Source organism: Mytilus trossulus, unplaced genomic scaffold, assembly GCF_036588685.1.
Source record: "Mytilus trossulus isolate FHL-02 unplaced genomic scaffold, PNRI_Mtr1.1.1.hap1 h1tg000343l___fragment_1__unscaffolded, whole genome shotgun sequence".
In the NCBI taxonomy this organism is placed as follows: Eukaryota; Metazoa; Mollusca; class Bivalvia; order Mytilida; family Mytilidae; genus Mytilus; species Mytilus trossulus.
The window spans coordinates 1,114,675-1,132,174 of record NW_026963332.1 but is presented as its reverse complement, the minus strand read 5'-3'; the positions used below and the strand labels follow the sequence as shown (position 1 = coordinate 1,132,174).

Sequence of the window (17,500 nt, the reverse complement as noted above, 5' to 3'; positions counted from 1 at the left end):
ACAATCTAGTAACAGTTCTGTATCCTTTCATTCAAAATATTACTATTGAATCTTATCCCTCTGAATGAAGTCACAAATAGTTAACTTCAAAATATCAAAGAAACCAGATATCATATCACACAAACTAAAATCATTTTTTTTAAACTTGTGATACCTCATCTATATCAGCACAGGTCACTCCATCACCAATAAATCCTGCTGGACAGTCTAGACATTCATAACTCCCTGCTCCTTTGTTGATACACCCTGCTCTATTACCCCCAGCTTCAAAACAGGCTGTATTTCCCATACAAGGACATTCTGTAGTACTAGTACAGGCAATACATCCTACTTTCCCGTCACCTAGACTATAGGATCCAACATCACATACATTACAGCGGTCTTTTGACTTGCTGCTATAGTAACCAGACGGACATTTTTTACACGCTGATTGGCCCGCCTCATCCTGATATAATCCTTCTGTACATATGGTGCAAAATTCTAATGAAAATATAAAACAAAAGATTATTTTTATCAAACTTATGAGTATTGCCTTTAGATTATTTTTTTTGCAGCATTGATTGGATTTTAAACTAACAATATAGATACATAGTGAACTTAATAAATGAAGACATTTGGTAAGTGTTAAGTTGTCTTGTGTGATTAACAGATTATTTCAAGGCCAAAGATAGGTAGCAAATTCTTTATGATGTCATACAAATTGGTAGTTTTAACATTATATTGATCTTTCCAATGATTAAATTTTACACAAAAAAAACTGAACAACACAGTACTAGGGTAGAAACAACATCATCCTCTGCTCACTAATTGAGTAGAGGTATAACTGAACAACTGAAAGTGAATTTATATATTATAATTTTACTTTAAATGATTTAAATAAATGATAATCTAAATGGTGTTTTTTCCCTGAAAAATTTGACCTGAAAAGCATTTTTCTTAACTTGATGTTAACTGTCCTAAGACAAGTTTCCCCAAAATAAGCCTAGTCAGACTATTGGGTAGCTCATTCATAAATTCGAAATTTGAATCTCATGTATTGTAAACCTTTACCATCAGAGCCCTTAGAATAAGTTCCTGGAAGACAGATGTATCTCTGTCCACCTCTACAGGCATATCCAGGCTCACACAGTGTACATGTGTCAGGGCAGTATGTATCATTACATCCCAATACATATGTATAATTAGCACATGGTGTGGCATAACCATCCTTACATATCTACAAAATATTACACATTACATACAAGGACATATTATAATGATCCCTTAGATATACTTGTCCATATCAAACAAAATATAACATACTTGTTAATCCTAGGATATAAAAAACAATCACATTGTTAAATTTAATTATCCTCATATATCTACAAAATATAACACATACATAATCCTAGAACATATGTATAATTATCATATGTTAAGGTATAACCTTCCATACAAAGTATGCACAGTTCCTATCCCAATCCTTGAACATCACATGCTGATATCTAGTGGTTTATTTTTTGTCATAATAAAAGACAGCACATTTTCTTTATCATTATTAATAATTTCTCAAATGAGCTTGGAACCTTATATAACCAAATGATTCCTGTTCATAGGGGGCCTCGTTGGGGGGTTCTGATCCCAGATCCCACTTACTGTTTAGTCAGATTCCAATATCCCACTGACACTATGTATGTATGCAATTCTAATTTTTTTGTCATTTTCCAGGTCCCGCTAGACCTCAATTCCCGTTTTCACGACACAATAATTTGACTTTCACGTGTCACGCTTACAAAAAATCGGCACTCTCATGTCACGCTTAGACTCCAATGAGACCCACTTCATAGGACTGAACATTTCCAACAATCTAAATTAGATGTATTTTGGTTTTTGGTGTCCATTTGTTGCTGTCTCATTGACATATTTATATACAGGTACACCATGCCTCATTTTATTCATTTAATTATCAACACCTACCCAACCATCCAGACAAGATGAACACTCTGACTGTGCACCAAATGAATGTTCTGTAGGACTTCTATCACATGGGGCAGTGCCATTCTCACATCGTCCACACATATGTGTTTCTCCATCACCAAGGCAATAAGAGGAGGTATAACACCTCTCACAGCTGGTATCATCTGTAAATATTAGGGGGGGGAATCAGAGAGGATTAAAGTTGGTAAATGTTTTTTAAAATCAAATATACAATTATTTTGCTTCTTAAAAGAAATTAAAACCTAAAATACCAGATGGCTGATGTTGGATTTTGTCATTTCTTTAATGAATTGTTGGCTGAATTCATACTGAAACTTGATACATGTAAATTCAAAATTATTGGTTTTTAATTCTATTTGATTTTTAAAGAAAAAAAACTCTCATTCGCATTTTTTGTCGAGTCATTTTTACATTGCGATGACCTTGAGGTAATTCCGATGTATTGCTATCACCTAAATTTCCATTATGTAAATTAGTTTTTAGTTTGCAACGGATCTATAAACATGATAAATATGCGCACATAAACGAGTGCAAAATAACATTCCTTATGGTTTGATATAAATACATCTCTTCAATAAATACTGATAAAAATATTTTTGTTTACAACATAAATTATAATATAAAAATGTTTTGTGTTAGATATATATATATAAGCAAAAAATCATTGATAATATCAGTGCACACGTACCGAAAAATTGTGTTAAAGCATGCAGAAGAATACTAAAGAACGTTTTGCGACAATACCAGCAACTCTGTAATTGTTTTTGCAGGAAAATATGAATGTCTACTCGTATCCAATCTTTTAGAAAAATCTATTTTTAACAGAAAAGTGTCCACCATGCACTTGCATTACAATATTATTAGAATAGTAGAATAGAATGATATACAAATGGATGGAAATCATATATATGTAACTGCTATTTTAATATAATTTATAACAACAAATCAGTGTATACTGATTTGTATCACTACAATATAATAGTTATTAAAGTGAAGTTGAATTTCCTGTCATTTATTCATCATCCACACACGAACTTGTCTCAGAAAAAAATATATCTCTGTACATTAACCTCAGTTTCAGGTAAAGAGATATGTTCTTTTTTTTCTGAGACAAGTGCTTTTGACCATCCAGAAGAACTTGTGGTCATCCGATGTTAAGTACTTCAGTACTTTGATTATGTATAGTTGTCTCATTTGCAAGTATATCACATCTTTATACTTTTTACTCATCCTGAAAGAAATATGCTGCAATACAGTTTTAAACTGGTCTTTAGAATAAAAAAAAATAATAATCACATTTCATAGTAAGAAACTTCTAAAGTGAACAATTCCAGCTTACAATAATACTGTAGTGCTAGAGGACATCCAGACAACTCCATCCTTAATCCAATGTTGTTTGTCCAATTCCTGGGGTTAATTCTGATATACTGAGACACTATTGGTGGGTTAAGATCTGTAGTCCTTATAGTGTCCTGGTCATTGTTACCAAGAAATATCTTAAATTGGAAATAAATTATTTGTTCTGATGCATGTAACTGCGATAAGATCCTAGCAGAGTTACAATTTATTTTCATGTCTGTCATGAAAATACTACATTGTTTTTGTACGAGATTAGTTTTTAAATATGCACACTTTACATGAGAAGACAGCTTATCAATGCTTCACAGCTTTCAAAGCACACAGAAAATATTTCATAAACAGTTGATGAAGGCTTTAATTGTTATTACTGTGAATTCATTATTATTTGTTGGGTACCAATTTTCGTGGCTTTCATGGGTACAGTTTAACCACAAAATTGGATGTTCAACGAATGAAAAATTTTCTTAAGGATAAATGTATGCAACTTTGGCAAAACCACAAAATCAAATATCCACGAACATATGTTTATCTAGGAAAATTGACACCAACGAAAATAAATCCACAGTATACTGATTAAAACATGAAATATATACATTGTTTAGCTGACAATACCTAAATTAAGAGTCGCAATATTTATATATAACTTCATTGTAAACCTATTTTACTTACAAATTCCCCTACATCATTTTTGTAAAGTGTCCAGTTTCCTGTTGTATTATCAACATAATAAACTCTGAAAGCTGTCACCCAATTAGCTTCATCTTGCTGACCTTGTAAATGTATCTGTTTAATCTGATAGAATTCTTCCATGTTGACCTCTATATGTTGGTCAAGGTCGTTGGTTCCTGCCACCCATCCTCCAGCAAGAGGACCAAACACAGCTGTAATATAGAACAATTGATAATAGAGGATATTGTAAAGAAAAAAGTAAAATAACAAAATAAGGAACTCCAAGGAAAATTCAAAACAGAAAAGGCCCTAATCACATAGCATAGTCAAAAGCTCAAACACATCAAACGAAGGCAAAACAACTGCCATGTTCATGACAATATGAAATTTGGCGATGGTAAAAGAACATATGTATTATATGAATTGATAAATTGATGTCCAGTGGTAATATTACATGTATATTAGGACAAAGATATGTTGAATGGGATATGAATTAAAGTCATGCTGCTGAGTCAGATTTTTAAGAAGCTAGTTACCAAGGTAGCAGCTGTTTACACCATGTACTGACATATTAATCTGACTCTTGCTGACCAGCTTGATGTCAAAATACAAACTTTTGATTCTTTTGGTGTTTGGTGTTTTCTTTTTTTGTCTGGGGTTTTTTGTTGGCGGTTAATGTTGTGTGCAGTAATACCAAGTAGTTTTTGCAATTTTTTTTGTTTTGGTTTGTTATTTTAATTTATGTTTTTTTCACTGATTTCCATTCAGACTTTTACTACAATTTTCCAAGCAGAATTTTAAACATCTAATTATGGCTTTAAAGTTTTCTATGTGACTTACGATCAGATGCATTATTTTCCAATCTGGCTCTGTCTGGTAGCGTCAGTTTACTCCTGGATGACGATGCAGTCATCTGGTCATCTCTTATTAAACCATTATATATACCAATATAATCTATGCAGGCTAAAAATAGATGAATGGTAAATAACTGAACTGAGCGCTGTTACACATGTGAACACAATCAAGAAGAATGTGTCCCTTGTACACAGATGCCCCATCCGCACTATCATTTACTATGTTTAATGGAGCGTAAAAATCAGGTAAACACCCTCTAATTTGGCATTAAAATTAGAAATATCATAGGGAACATGTGTATTAACTTTCAAGTTGATTGGACTTCAACTTTATCAAAAACTACCTCTACCAAAAACTTTAACCTGAAGCAGGACAGACGGACTAACAAATGAATGGATGGACAGACGAACAGACGAAAGGAAGCACAGACCAGAAAACATAATGCACATAAATGGGGTATAAAAATACAATATATTCATAAGGTTTAAAGGTAGACTATATAGCTATAAGATTCAAAGTTTCTATATTATTATTATTGATAAGCCACTGACAAACCTGAGGCCATAAAATGTATATTGAGATAATACTTACATGCAAATGATATCCATTTTGGAAAAATCTATTGATAGTATCATTGTAATAAATTTTGAAAATAGATTTCAAACCTATTTTTCCCTTTTTTCACTTTACAGTAAATAAAACATCTTTATAAGTGTACCAAAGGATAAACATGAGTAACTGACACTCTTTTCAAACCAAATTCTTATTAAAAAGGAAAAAGGAAAATGTATTTGCAGTGCTGTACTTAACAAACATTGATACAAATTGTGGAGTAAAACTTACTATAATTAATGACCCAATACCCTGGTATTCTGAGGTAGACATCACCAGATGATTGGTTCACTGTAAATAACATATTGGTTCTGTCCAATAACTCATCTATCAGACAAGTGTTACTGATATTGACTGTAACGTTGACAGCACTACCCCTGGGTGGTGTCCCCTGATCTATCCCAATTATCTCTAACGTAAGTTCTGTGCTACCATTGTACACCTGACGTCTGATATCAGAAATGTAGCTAAAATCTACTGGTGGACTTAAAACAGAATTTGTATAAAGTTACTCATAATATTGGGATATCAAATAGCAAATGATAAATTGAGGTTGTAGTCATCTTGTATCCTACACCCTACTTAACAAGTAATGCATGTTTTCTAATAAACTTCAAGCTTAATATGTACCTAATGACATTGTCATATCATTCATTTTTTTTCAAACTAATATTTGGAGTCTCATAAAAACATGGACTCTAGCTTCCATAATCTATTTAAATGGAGATTGGTAGAGTAATAAATTAGTGAGATCATGGTATACACTTTTTAAACAACTATCTACAACTTATATTGTTGGTCTTTTTCAAGTACATGTAATTGATCTAACCTTTCATATATTACAGGTGATATGTAGATCTGTATCTCAGCGTTGATCCCACTGTCGGAATCCTGTGACTGTACATTAAACAAAGGATCTAACTGTAGTATAGGTCGTGGTGTGATGTACGATATACTGGTTAAACTTGGACAGTTGTCATTCACATCTTGTACAATGACCTGTATAAATAAGGTTCTTTCAATGTTAGTTATAATGACAATACAAAGTAAATAGACTACAAGTTATCACAATATTTTCTTTATAATCCGCTTATACACATGTATATGAACCTAGAAGAAATAACTTATCAATTGGGTCCCTTGTGGTAATATATCTCTTAAAATACTAGAAAGCTCATGTCATTTGCTTCATATCAATAGGTCAACAAATGAAACTCATCCATATTGTAAATAAATCTATTGCTTTTGTCTTGTTTCATTTTTTAAACGTGACTGTGAAATACTGTCTCTGGACCCAAAGATGCAAACATAATGGGCCAAACATGTTGACCACTAAAAGTTGTAAATTAAGTGTTGTTGTCAATTTTGCAGTCTATTTTAGTTTATAATTCTGAAGTACTCACCTATATGATAAGGACACCTGTCAAGGCTGAGCCTGTATCTGCGACCTAGGAGATAATCGTATTGTATTTTAAGCTGCCAGCATCAATTGGTGATTTGATGGTCGCAAATTAAATTTACTGGCGAAGCATAAGGGGAGACAGTAAACGGGTATTTGCGACCACCAAATCACTAATTGATGACGTTGGAGCTTAAAATACAATATTGTTATCTCCATTCTAATGAAACTGACAGAAAACAACGTTAAAACATGTATTTAAAATCTGTCATATTTCGTCTGCACTTGCACGTACTTTCTCTAGCATCAATTGTCAATTGATGCCATGAAAATTAGTGACTTTATCCAATCAAAATGAACTTTACAAGTGTTGTTGCATTAAAATCTCAATTAAACTAACCCTTATGACAAGGGAACCAGTCAGCCTTGAGCCTGTATCTGCTACTCTCAAAGTAAGAGTGTAAGTTTGTTCCACTTCATAGTCTAATTCTGTTACCAAGGTCAACAATACTTGACTGGTACTTATTGTAAACATTTCTGATCCAGGTGTATTCGGTTCAGGAATCAATACTTCGGGGGCACATTCTGAAATAAATTATTTTTCTTATCATTTAAGTAAAAATTCAATGACTTTCATATACTTGGTCCAAGGATAAGTAATGCAAATTCATAGTCTAACAAAAGCTTATAAAAGTTCTGTGAGATTTTTAGCGCAAAAAGAATACCATGCTGGCCAAAATCTACTAGTCTATTAAAATAATTAATTTCAGTTATCTTCCTTTTAACATGCCAAACAGGGAGTATATTCATGTATGCACACCCTCATCTAGTGTTTAAAAACGGTGTTTAAATAATTTTTGTTACTTTATGACAGAGGCAGAAAGACAGACAGACAGACAGACACCCTAAAAAAAGCTTTGTTTGAGGGGATACTGAGAAAATTATGAAATGTTTCCTAACAGCTTTCACTAAGGAAACTATTAAAAATAAAGAATAACTAATTTTTAAGATGGTAAAATGCTTACCAACGTATGACACATTTGTGCCTTTGACAAATACATATTCATAAGTAGGTGGAGTTACTGTAGTAGCAGCATTTCTATTGGCTATTGTGTCTTCCTTTAGAGTAAAATGTCTTGCTTCATTTCCTAGAACATAAATATCATTAAATCGTGAAATGACACTTGGATTTCTTTTTAGTGTAAAGATTTTTTTAACTGTAGATTATTTTTGTTAAATACATCTTTTTACTTTTTAGTAAATGTTTGGTGAAGCTTACAAAATAAAGAATATATTCTCATTGATGATTGTGTAATAAACTTTATGAAATTAATATTTGCAGTTTCTTGTCAATGCATATGTTGAAATTATAACTCCACAATAACAGCTCCCTTAAAACTGTTTTCTTCGCTTGAATAATGGCATACAGTAACACAATGAGATGGAATAGAGAACATAATACAAAATTTCATCTCAAGTCCTGTTAACACAAACATTACAAACATAGGCTCTGTAGAGCTTTTTGCAGACATAAATAACAATAACAACACATACAGTGTTGAAACATGTAAAACACACATAGGACGTACAAAATATTAAGATAAACCAGTTGTACAGATAATAGACATTATCGCTATTTTGTGCATTTATCCTTTGATCTTTTTTTGTGATAATTTTTCATATTATGCTTCTCACTTGAGATGAAAAATAATCGCTAGAAACTAAGGAGGCACGTGGCGTTGCAAATGAAAAAGACATGAAATAGGCTACTTGCCAATTCCCGTAATTGACCCTATAATTAGAGATCCCTTCCCTTATGAGGGAAATTAATTTTTATTTACCATGGAGAGCCAGCAGAAAGAGCAAATTTACCTGTGCATAATGTTAGTAATTTGCTTAAAAAGTGTGTAATAACAGAATCAAATCGGTAATTGGCAAATGTACTATTGACAACGTCAGCATAGGTAAAATAGCGATAAATTGATTATCATTGGTCATCTCAACTCGATTGCTTTTCTCGCTTTCCCTGTCCTGCTGTCATATGGTATTTTGAACCCCATGGTAAATTGACCCCAGAGTCAAAATACCACTATGGTGAATTGAACCCCCCCTGGTTTTTTTTCATCCTAGATGAATATTAGAACATTATACATTATTCTAAAGCTTATCATAGATTAAACAAGTGTGCACATGCTGAAATGTCTCGCCTTCTTTACTAATCATTGATATTATGTTGATAGTCCTAAGTATAAAGCTTTATTAAAAACTGTCACATAAACTTAACATTAACCAAGATAACTAAACAAAGACCAATGAACCATGAAAATGAGGTCAAGGTCAGATGAACCATGCCAGGCAGACATGTACAGCTAACAATGATTCCATACATCAAATATAGTTGACCTATTACTTATAGTTTAAGAAAAATAGACCAAAACACAAAAACTTAACTCTGAGCAATGAAACGTGAAAATGAGGTCTAGGTCAAATAAAACCTGTGCGACTGACATATAGATCATAAAATATTTCCATACACCAAATATAGTTGACCTATGGCTTATAGAATAAGATAAAAAGACCAAAACTCAAAAACTTAACTTTGACCACTCAACCATGAAAATGAGGTCAAGGTCAGATAACATCTGCCCGCTAGACATGCACACCTTACAATCATTCCATACAACAAATATAGTAGATCTATTGCATAAAGTATGAGAAAAACAGACCAAAACACAAAAACTTACCAGGGCAAAGTAAAATTTTCTAAATATCTTTTCCAGCAAGTTTAATACATACAAACTATTTATTGATGTATTGTAACTACATCAAAGAATTAGAATTGCCAGAATTTTGGAAATTAAAGGTCTAGAATTTCAAAAATTCTAGCTATTCTAACTCCTTAACATAGTAATAATACTCCAATAAGTAGTTTGTATGTATTTAACATGATGGAAAAGATATTTTGAAAATTTTACTTAACCATGGTATTTTGACACCCCTGGGGTAAATTGGACCCCCTACTTTAGACCTCTCATTTCAGAATTCTAGCTATTCTAACTCCTTAGTATAGTAATAATACTCGAAAAAAAAGTAGTTTGTATGTATTTAACATGAAGGAAAAGATGTTTTGAAAATTTTACTTAGCCATGGTATTTTGACCCCCCTGCAGTGTATTGAATCCCCTACTAAAAACCTCAAATTAAAAAAAATGATAGCCAACAAATTGTAAATTAGATTATCTGCAATACTATTTATCAAAAACAGGGGATTCAAAATACCATATGGGAAAAATTACCTGGGTCAAAATACCATGCGGTATAATGACCCTGGGGTCATTTTACTTACTTACTTAATCTTCTTTGTGCGTACTTGCACATGAGGCCACAAGGGGTTATTATACTGAATGGTATTTTGACCCCGGGTTCACTTTTTAGGGGGTTCAAAATACCATATGACACCTGCTCAAGCGAGAAAATCAATCTTGTTAAGATGGCCAACGATAATCTATAAAAATTCTATTTTCCGTAGTATGGTTAAAAGTTTAACTGTTGAAAATTAACCATCCATTAATTTATCAACATTTCTGCATGTAGAATATTTAATTGCAATTGTGTAACAGGGAAAACTTCTAAAATTACCTGATAATAATTCCACTTGAAATGATGGACCTGTAGCAAAAATATCCCAGATATTAAAAATTCCCACAATTCCATTGACATGAAGATCTTCCCTGGGAGTAAGATGATAATTAAATGGCAATGATCCATTCTCTGGTAGATCTACATTCTCAAACTGTATAAATAACTCTGATGTACAAGGATGTCTCTCTGCATGGAAAATCTCAAATGGGTATGTTTCTCCTACCTACAATATGATAACAAGTTATTATAACATGGCTAAAGCAAAAATACAGTGAAACTTCTCAAAACCAGCCGCCCGTCGGACCACGGGATTCGGCCGGTTTTCAGGGGTGGCCGGTTTGTTGAATTTGAAATAAGCAAGAGTTACTTCCCTTCAATATAAGAATTACTTCCCTTTAATATGTATGAATTTGTGTTTTTTTACCATGTATTGTACCTCAATCTTTAAGTGTGTTTTGTTGTGTAAATTTAGCTTTGTATTCTAAATTGATTATGAAATAAATATTAAAACATCATTTATATCTTTATTATTTTTTATTTTGCAGGAATAACAAATAAAATGCAACTATATAACAAAACAGTTTTAATATCAATATATTATGTTATTGAAAAATTTATCATGCACTGATCATCGGTACCATACGATGATAATTCATTCTGTCCAAAAGCATCTTACAAACATTAAAGCACTACACATGTTCATTACAACATAAAACTGATTTAAATATGAAGCACTACGAATAATAAATTAAACAAAGACCATACATTTTCAAATAAGTGTGAGCACTAAGAAATATTACAATTACAGTCACAAACATTACACAAGAAAACTGTCAATAGCACATTGCTTCTTTTGGCACTTCTTTTTCACTATAAGGGCTTCTAAATCTGTGATCATTGCCTGTGTTGTTGATAGGATGGAAGTTGCTGATGTACTGGCATGAATTCTTCTGATTTCAGCTAAGGTTTGCTCAAGTGTCATTTTCTGTTCTGGTTCTTGTTCACTTTGACTTGATACGTCATCGTCGTCGCTCTCGTGTGTTGACTCTTGTTGGTAGCTGCTGATGAGTTCTCTTTCCCAGTCGTCTGAATCATCTTCTGTTGGTAGCGAATCGTCGAAGCATGGATCTATGTTGGGTGACAAATTAAGTTGTCTAGCAAGTTCACTCAGTGGTACATCATCGTCGTCGTCGTCATCATCGGCGGTGCTATCAACTGTGTCACGGTCAGACGATGGAAAGCCTGCTACTCGAAAGCACTTCTGAATTGTAGATTCTTTTGTGTTGTTCCATGCTCTTGTTACCCAGTAGATGGCGTCCAGAACATTGATCTCTCTTCAGAGTTCAGAAGCTGACTGTGTCTGGTCTATCTTCGTAAGTAAGGATGAAATCATCAATTTGCGGTATCGTGCTTTAAAAGCTCTGATGATGAAGATCATAATCTCTCAACCGATAATTTATTCGGGTATTGATTTGACATTGACAGGTAAACACTACTCAGTGACCATGCAGGTGTCTAATTGACCGGATTAACTTGTTTGTTTATATAACAGTATTATGTATGGACTAATGATTACAAATGAGAAGGCCGGTTTTATGAGGTGATATTTTATTGATTTTGATTACACAAATACACAAATAACGGCCGGTATCCGGTTTAAAGGGGTGGCCGGTTTTATAAGGTTACCTGACCGTTTATTTACATACACGACGGCCGGGACTTGTTGGTTTGGCCGGTATGAAGGGAGAACCGGTATTAAGAGGGACCGGTTTAGAGAAGTTTCACTGTATAACATAATTATGGAAAATGTGACATAAATCTTGTAAATCTTAAAGCAATTAAGATATATTTTACTTTGCCCTATTTGTCTCACACAGAGCAACACATCTTGTTATGTGCAGCTCAATGGACCAGGCTTTGAACTTCGGTAACTTTATTCCATGAGTAAATTGTCCTGATGACTCATGTCTAGGATGTGAGACATGTTGACAAGCATTCTTATAAAATTGCAGACTTATGAAGTGTATGAATATTGGTAATTTTTTTGATTTTATATTGACCACCAAAGTATCCACTTTAGAATTTTTCAACTTAAATAAACACAACAGTGTTAGCTCACTAGATGGAGTAATATTCAAATATATATTTGCATACATCACTCACCTCTAGTTCTACATATACAGATGCACTTGTGAGGGGAGATAACCCAACACAATCTCCATTTACTAAAACACCTGCTTCTGGAATAACATAGCCTCCTCCTAAATTAAACAATAACTAATTTTAGTCTAAACCATGGTAAAGTTTTATTGGTCTTAATTTAAGTGCTATGCATATTGACTACAAAATAAGTATAACATTATATGTATGAATATATAAGAAAAAAACACAATAAAGTGGTAGCTTAGGAAGAAATTCAAGTATAACTTTTTTGTATTATCAAGAAATTAAGACAAACATCTTCATTTGGTATTCAACTTACAAATAAATAGTCCATAATAAGGTTAACTTCGACATGAGATCATTTCTGTAGATAGCATTTTTATCTAGTCTCTGTCTCTTAAATCAATTTTCAAAGCTTTTGCTTAAGATCACAAAGGATTAAATAGCATCATTTTGTTCATTGAAGAACTAACTTTTGGAACAGAAAAAATAAAGAACTGATTTTAAACATCACTTATCTTAAAGTATTTTTATATATCATGATCTGTAAGTGGCGGTGATGAAAGCTAATCATAAATATTGCAATAATATGCATTTACCATTTGCTGTTGATAAATCTATTTTCTGACAAGGTACATCAGATGTTGTTCTATTTTTTACAATTTCAATGACCAGTTTTTTGTTTATAAACAACCACAATTCTTCTCCACCACCCAGGGTTATGACCTCTGACCCACTGAAGGTTATACCACTTCTTATGGCTGATGTGAAGCTACAACACAACATCAATCATTTAAAATAATCATAAGACAAAACAGTAAGTTACATTATTGCTATTTTACAAATGTTTCCTTTGATCTTGCTGACTGATTATTTCTATTCTCAGCGGAGTCGAGTGTCATAGAAAATGGAGTCGAGTGGTATAGAAAATGGAGTCGAGTGATATGAAAATGGAGTCAAGTGATATGAAAATGGAGTCGAGTGATATAGAAAACGGAGTTGAGTGATATAGAAAATGGAGTCGAGTGACATAGAAAATGGAGTCTAGTGACATAGAAAACCGAGTCGAGTGACATATGAAAAAGGAGTCAAGTGACACATGAAAATGAATTCCAGTGACATATGAAAATGGAGTTGAGTGAAATGAAAACGGAGTCGAGTGACACATGAAAATGGAGTCTAGTGATATGAAAATTGAGTGGAGTGATATGACAACGGATTGAGTGATATGAAAAGGAGTCGGTGATATGAAAAGGAGTCGGTGATATGAAAACGGAGTCAGGTGATATGAAAACAGAGTCAGGTGATATGTAAACAGAGTTGTGTGATATGAAAATTATTGGTAGCAACTAATGAAACATGTACTGATGTCAAAGAAATTAACAACTTCTTCATAGTTAAAACAGTGAATTCTCGCTATATTGAAGACCCATTGGTTGCCTTCGGCTGTTGTCTGCTCTATGGTCGGGTGGTTGTCACTTTGACACATTCACCATTTCCTTTCTCAATTTTATTATCAGTGGTCATCTCAACTTGATTGCTTTTCTCACTTTCTCCATACTGGCTCAAGCAAGAAAACCAATCTGGTTGAGAAAACCAAGGATAATCTATAAGTAAAAGATATAAACAGCCTGCACATAGAACATACATAAGAAAAATAAATAAAAAAAATAATTACAATGTCCTCATGGAGCCAAGCAATGTGTTCAAATTTCGAAAGATCCAGGGAAGCATATAACACATTTACTTTTTATCAGAAATCATTTGAAATTACTTGCATTGACCAAGTTTTAAAAGATGCAGACTGATACATAACTTGAATTTTGGCAAAAAAGATTATGAACTGTAATTAAACACTAAAATCAAGTCCATGAAATAACATATTTAATACAAAAAAAAATTTTGTTACATGACAACTTACGCAAAGTTATGAAGTGTTCCACCACAATCTGTCTGACCTTCTGCTCCATAACCAGAATTATCCACAGGAAAGAAGGAACCAGAGTAAAATCTAAATAATAAAAAATATATTAAGACCCATGCCTTTTTAATTGTTTATATAAGATTTGAGTCAACTTGGTGAACAAGAATTTGACAGCCAATGCTCCTTTAAAAATTCCCAATTTTACAGTATCTCTTGTCATACTTTGCAAAATCTATATTCCTATAATTAAAGCTATTAAAATCTTCAAAGCCATTAAGCCTTTATAGCATTCATTTGTTTTTCTACTAGATAAAAATTCTATAGACCTATATATTTTTTTACCTTCTAACAACAGAAGTAGTAGTACTGTTGTCATAAGATAGAGTTATTCCCCCTAGAACTACAATATTAGATGATGCCGATCTAAACCAATCAGAGAATGTATCGACAGTTGGATCATTGGAAATAGCCAGCCAGGAACCAAGTGGACTGGTCACATGGAATGGACTAATGGACAATATCCCACTGGTAGAGCTGAAATCATCATGACCTGCACTAAAATCGTAAAAGGTCATGTCCATGTTGATGTCCTTGGTGTTTGTTGTAACGTTGTTTTCTGTTGTTTCATTTCCTATCAAAAGAGTAATGTGACTGAGTCTTTATAATAACTTGCATTCTAGAAAATGATACATATATCTTTTTAAACAATAAGAACTTGCATTATTTAAAATAGTACATGTATCTGTACCTAGATTTTCAAGAGAACGTTATAATTGATCTTGAATTTTTTGTCCATTTAAGAAAAAATTACAATGATAAATTCACAAATAATGTTTTCGAAAATTTCCAATAATTGAGTGAGTTACTTACCAGTACCTGTGATTACAGCTGGAGTAAATATAAATGTAGGTAAACTCTTAGCACTGGTATAGTTGTCTACTGTCAACTCAATAACACATTCATATAAAGTCAGGGGAAGTAACCCATCCACATCACTAAACGACACAGATGTAGTATGATCAGTTGATTTGGTACAATTTGAGTCAATAGTGTTACAGTCAGTGGCAGTGGTATTGACAGCCGTTGAGTTACTTGATGTGGCTGTTGTGTTGTCTGCAGTAGTGTTGCAAGGTGTATTAATAATGCATTCTGGGAAATCTAATACAACTGTCTGTATTGTTGTCAGGGTTGTAGCCGTATTACTTGTGCATGTCACTAAATATTCCCTAATATACAAATGTTATAATAAACATACACAAGTGAATCAAGTCGTTCAAAATAACTCTTCATAATTTGAAAAAAAATATGAGCATAGAAATCAACATATTGAATCAAAAAAAAAATGTTCATATCCTTTTACAACGAAACTGTCTAAAGGGAAAAAAATAGGCAAATAGAATGCAAGCTTATACATTTTGATAAAGATGACTTTCCTTATAAGTTCTTTGATAATTGACTAGTGGTTTCTTTTAAAACATGCAATGGGATGTATCTTATGCATTTATTGGACAATTCATCTAAACGAAATCAAAATTTTGTACTTTGAATAAAAGTTGAGACTTGTTGGATCTATCTTCATTCATGTTTCAAATCCTATTCTTTTCTGATAAAATGTGTAATTTAAAAACTATCATAACATTCCACCAAGTAAACAAATGCATGTTCTACTGTAATATACTTACCATGTTTCAATAGTGTTTGTGACTTTTTCTGCTGTTTCAGTTTCATCATTACTAGCATTAACAAGAGAATAAATGTATGATGGTCTATCCCATGTTATAGTTATGTTTGTACTTGATACAGCTGTGCCTACAATATTCTCACCACCTAAAATTTAATAAAATATCTATGTTAATGTGTAACCATTTTATCCATAAGCAGATATGTGACTTCAGAAAATCTTACACAACTGTCAAATGAAAATTGTAATTTGCAAAATTTTATGCATAAAATAATCTGTATCTTAAATTATTTTTTCAATACAATTTGAGCTGAGAAAAACTAGAAAAAAATACATATCTTTGTCTTATTCACAGAATTATATCAAATAAATCATTACATGCACATGAGGCATTTCTGCTGTGAGTGTTACATATTTTTGGTTTATTTGTATAATAAGAAAATAAAAGATATCCAGAATACAAGAAATGTTTGGATTTCATATTCTGTCTTGAAATTATCTCTATGACAAAATATTTTCTGCACAAATTGAATTGAGAATGGAAATGGGGAATATGTCAAAGAGACAACAAAGCACAAACGTTTTGTTCCCTGAAATACCTGATATGAAAGGAATTGACTTACTACACTGGAACAATGCCACATCTTTCTTAGTGAAGTGGTCAGGACTGCTGGATTGTGATGAGGCAAACAGAACACCTTGTAGTGCTGTAGGACTGTAACACATGGTATTGGCAGATAGGCCATCCTTTACATTGTACAAACTTTCCACTGTTGAACACTCACAACCAAGAAAATTATTGTCTAAATTCCTGTAAGAAACATTTTTAATATAAACTACTGGTATTTGACAAGTGAATATAAGTTTAGTTTAGGTGCTTCTTTTAGTGTCCTCTGAATTCATTAATAGTTATTATAAATATAGAACTAGATTGGTCAAACAGACTTAAGTTTATGGTCTACCTATAACACTTAGTGTATAATGGTATTTCCACAGATAAAATAAAAACATGTCCTAACGAGGACAAAATACACAAGATCACATGCTTCTGAAACTGTTTATGATGTCTTTACACTAAATCTGTTAGATGTGTACTGATTTATACTTTAGTCTTGGGGACATACTAAACCATGTGTACACTTAATCACTTATACTTATACATTTGTCAAGTGACTTGAAGTGTGCACACTCATACTTTTACATTTGTCAAGTGTACACAC

The 17,500-nt window shown here is 32.6% G+C and overlaps 1 protein-coding gene across 1 annotated transcript in view; it reads right to left on the bottom strand.

Moving 5' to 3' along the window:
* LOC134701793 (uncharacterized) overlaps nucleotides 1–17,500 on the bottom strand; it is a 75,784-nt gene that overhangs the window by 51,400 nt on the left and 6,884 nt on the right. The window contains exons 8-25 of the mRNA XM_063562914.1: nucleotides 16,904–17,091; nucleotides 16,282–16,426; nucleotides 15,470–15,825; nucleotides 14,942–15,230; nucleotides 14,597–14,686; nucleotides 13,275–13,447; nucleotides 12,676–12,773; nucleotides 10,510–10,735; nucleotides 7,897–8,019; nucleotides 7,272–7,456; nucleotides 6,302–6,471; nucleotides 5,704–5,957; nucleotides 4,846–4,968; nucleotides 4,006–4,217; nucleotides 3,317–3,473; nucleotides 1,957–2,120; nucleotides 1,051–1,216; nucleotides 155–480 (exon numbers count right to left, since the gene is read on the bottom strand). Of these exons, the coding sequence (XP_063418984.1) occupies nucleotides 155–480; nucleotides 1,051–1,216; nucleotides 1,957–2,120; nucleotides 3,317–3,473; nucleotides 4,006–4,217; nucleotides 4,846–4,968; nucleotides 5,704–5,957; nucleotides 6,302–6,471; nucleotides 7,272–7,456; nucleotides 7,897–8,019; nucleotides 10,510–10,735; nucleotides 12,676–12,773; nucleotides 13,275–13,447; nucleotides 14,597–14,686; nucleotides 14,942–15,230; nucleotides 15,470–15,825; nucleotides 16,282–16,426; nucleotides 16,904–17,091 (3,445 nt within the window). The remainder of the gene's footprint in view (nucleotides 1–154; nucleotides 481–1,050; nucleotides 1,217–1,956; nucleotides 2,121–3,316; nucleotides 3,474–4,005; nucleotides 4,218–4,845; nucleotides 4,969–5,703; nucleotides 5,958–6,301; nucleotides 6,472–7,271; nucleotides 7,457–7,896; nucleotides 8,020–10,509; nucleotides 10,736–12,675; nucleotides 12,774–13,274; nucleotides 13,448–14,596; nucleotides 14,687–14,941; nucleotides 15,231–15,469; nucleotides 15,826–16,281; nucleotides 16,427–16,903; nucleotides 17,092–17,500) is intronic.